Source organism: Colobus angolensis, unplaced genomic scaffold, assembly GCF_000951035.1.
Source record: "Colobus angolensis palliatus isolate OR3802 unplaced genomic scaffold, Cang.pa_1.0 Scaffold12, whole genome shotgun sequence".
Classification (NCBI taxonomy): domain Eukaryota; kingdom Metazoa; phylum Chordata; class Mammalia; order Primates; family Cercopithecidae; genus Colobus; species Colobus angolensis.
Window position 1 is genome coordinate 17,587,366 of NW_012113141.1, and position 424 is coordinate 17,587,789.

Here is a 424-nt window from a genome sequence, read left to right on the forward strand (position 1 = left end):
ATGCAGAATATTACTCTGAACACCTACCTCATGCATCACTCAATACTGTAAGTGAATCACAAAGAACCTCTTTACTTAGATTTTCATCATGCATCTCACATTTTAATGTTCTTACTCTTTCACAGGTCATAAATGTTCACCTAATAAAAGATAATCTCTCATATCTTTTGGTCACATGCTTTCACATATGAATACAATAGGAATAAAAAAGCAGCATGGGCCAGGCCTGGTGGCTAACACCTGTAATCCCAACATTGTGGGAGGCTGAGCTGGGTGGATCACCTAAGGTCATAAGTTTGAGACCAGCCTGGCCAACATGGCAAAACTCCAGTTCTACTAAAAATACAAAACTTAGCCAGCATGGTAGTGCACGCCTGTAATCCCAGCTACTTGGGAGGCTGAAGCAGGAGAATCACTTGAACCC

General features: G+C 41.5%; 1 protein-coding gene across 1 annotated transcript in view; it reads right to left on the reverse strand.

Annotated features, from left to right (window-relative positions):
* Positions 1-35: 35 nt before the first annotated feature.
* LOC105503109 (zinc finger protein 492-like) overlaps positions 36-424 on the reverse strand; it is a 2,808-nt gene continuing 2,419 nt past the window's right edge. The window contains exon 2 of the mRNA XM_011929867.1: positions 36-45. Coding sequence (XP_011785257.1) covers positions 36-45 — 10 coding nt within the window. The remainder of the gene's footprint in view (positions 46-424) is intronic.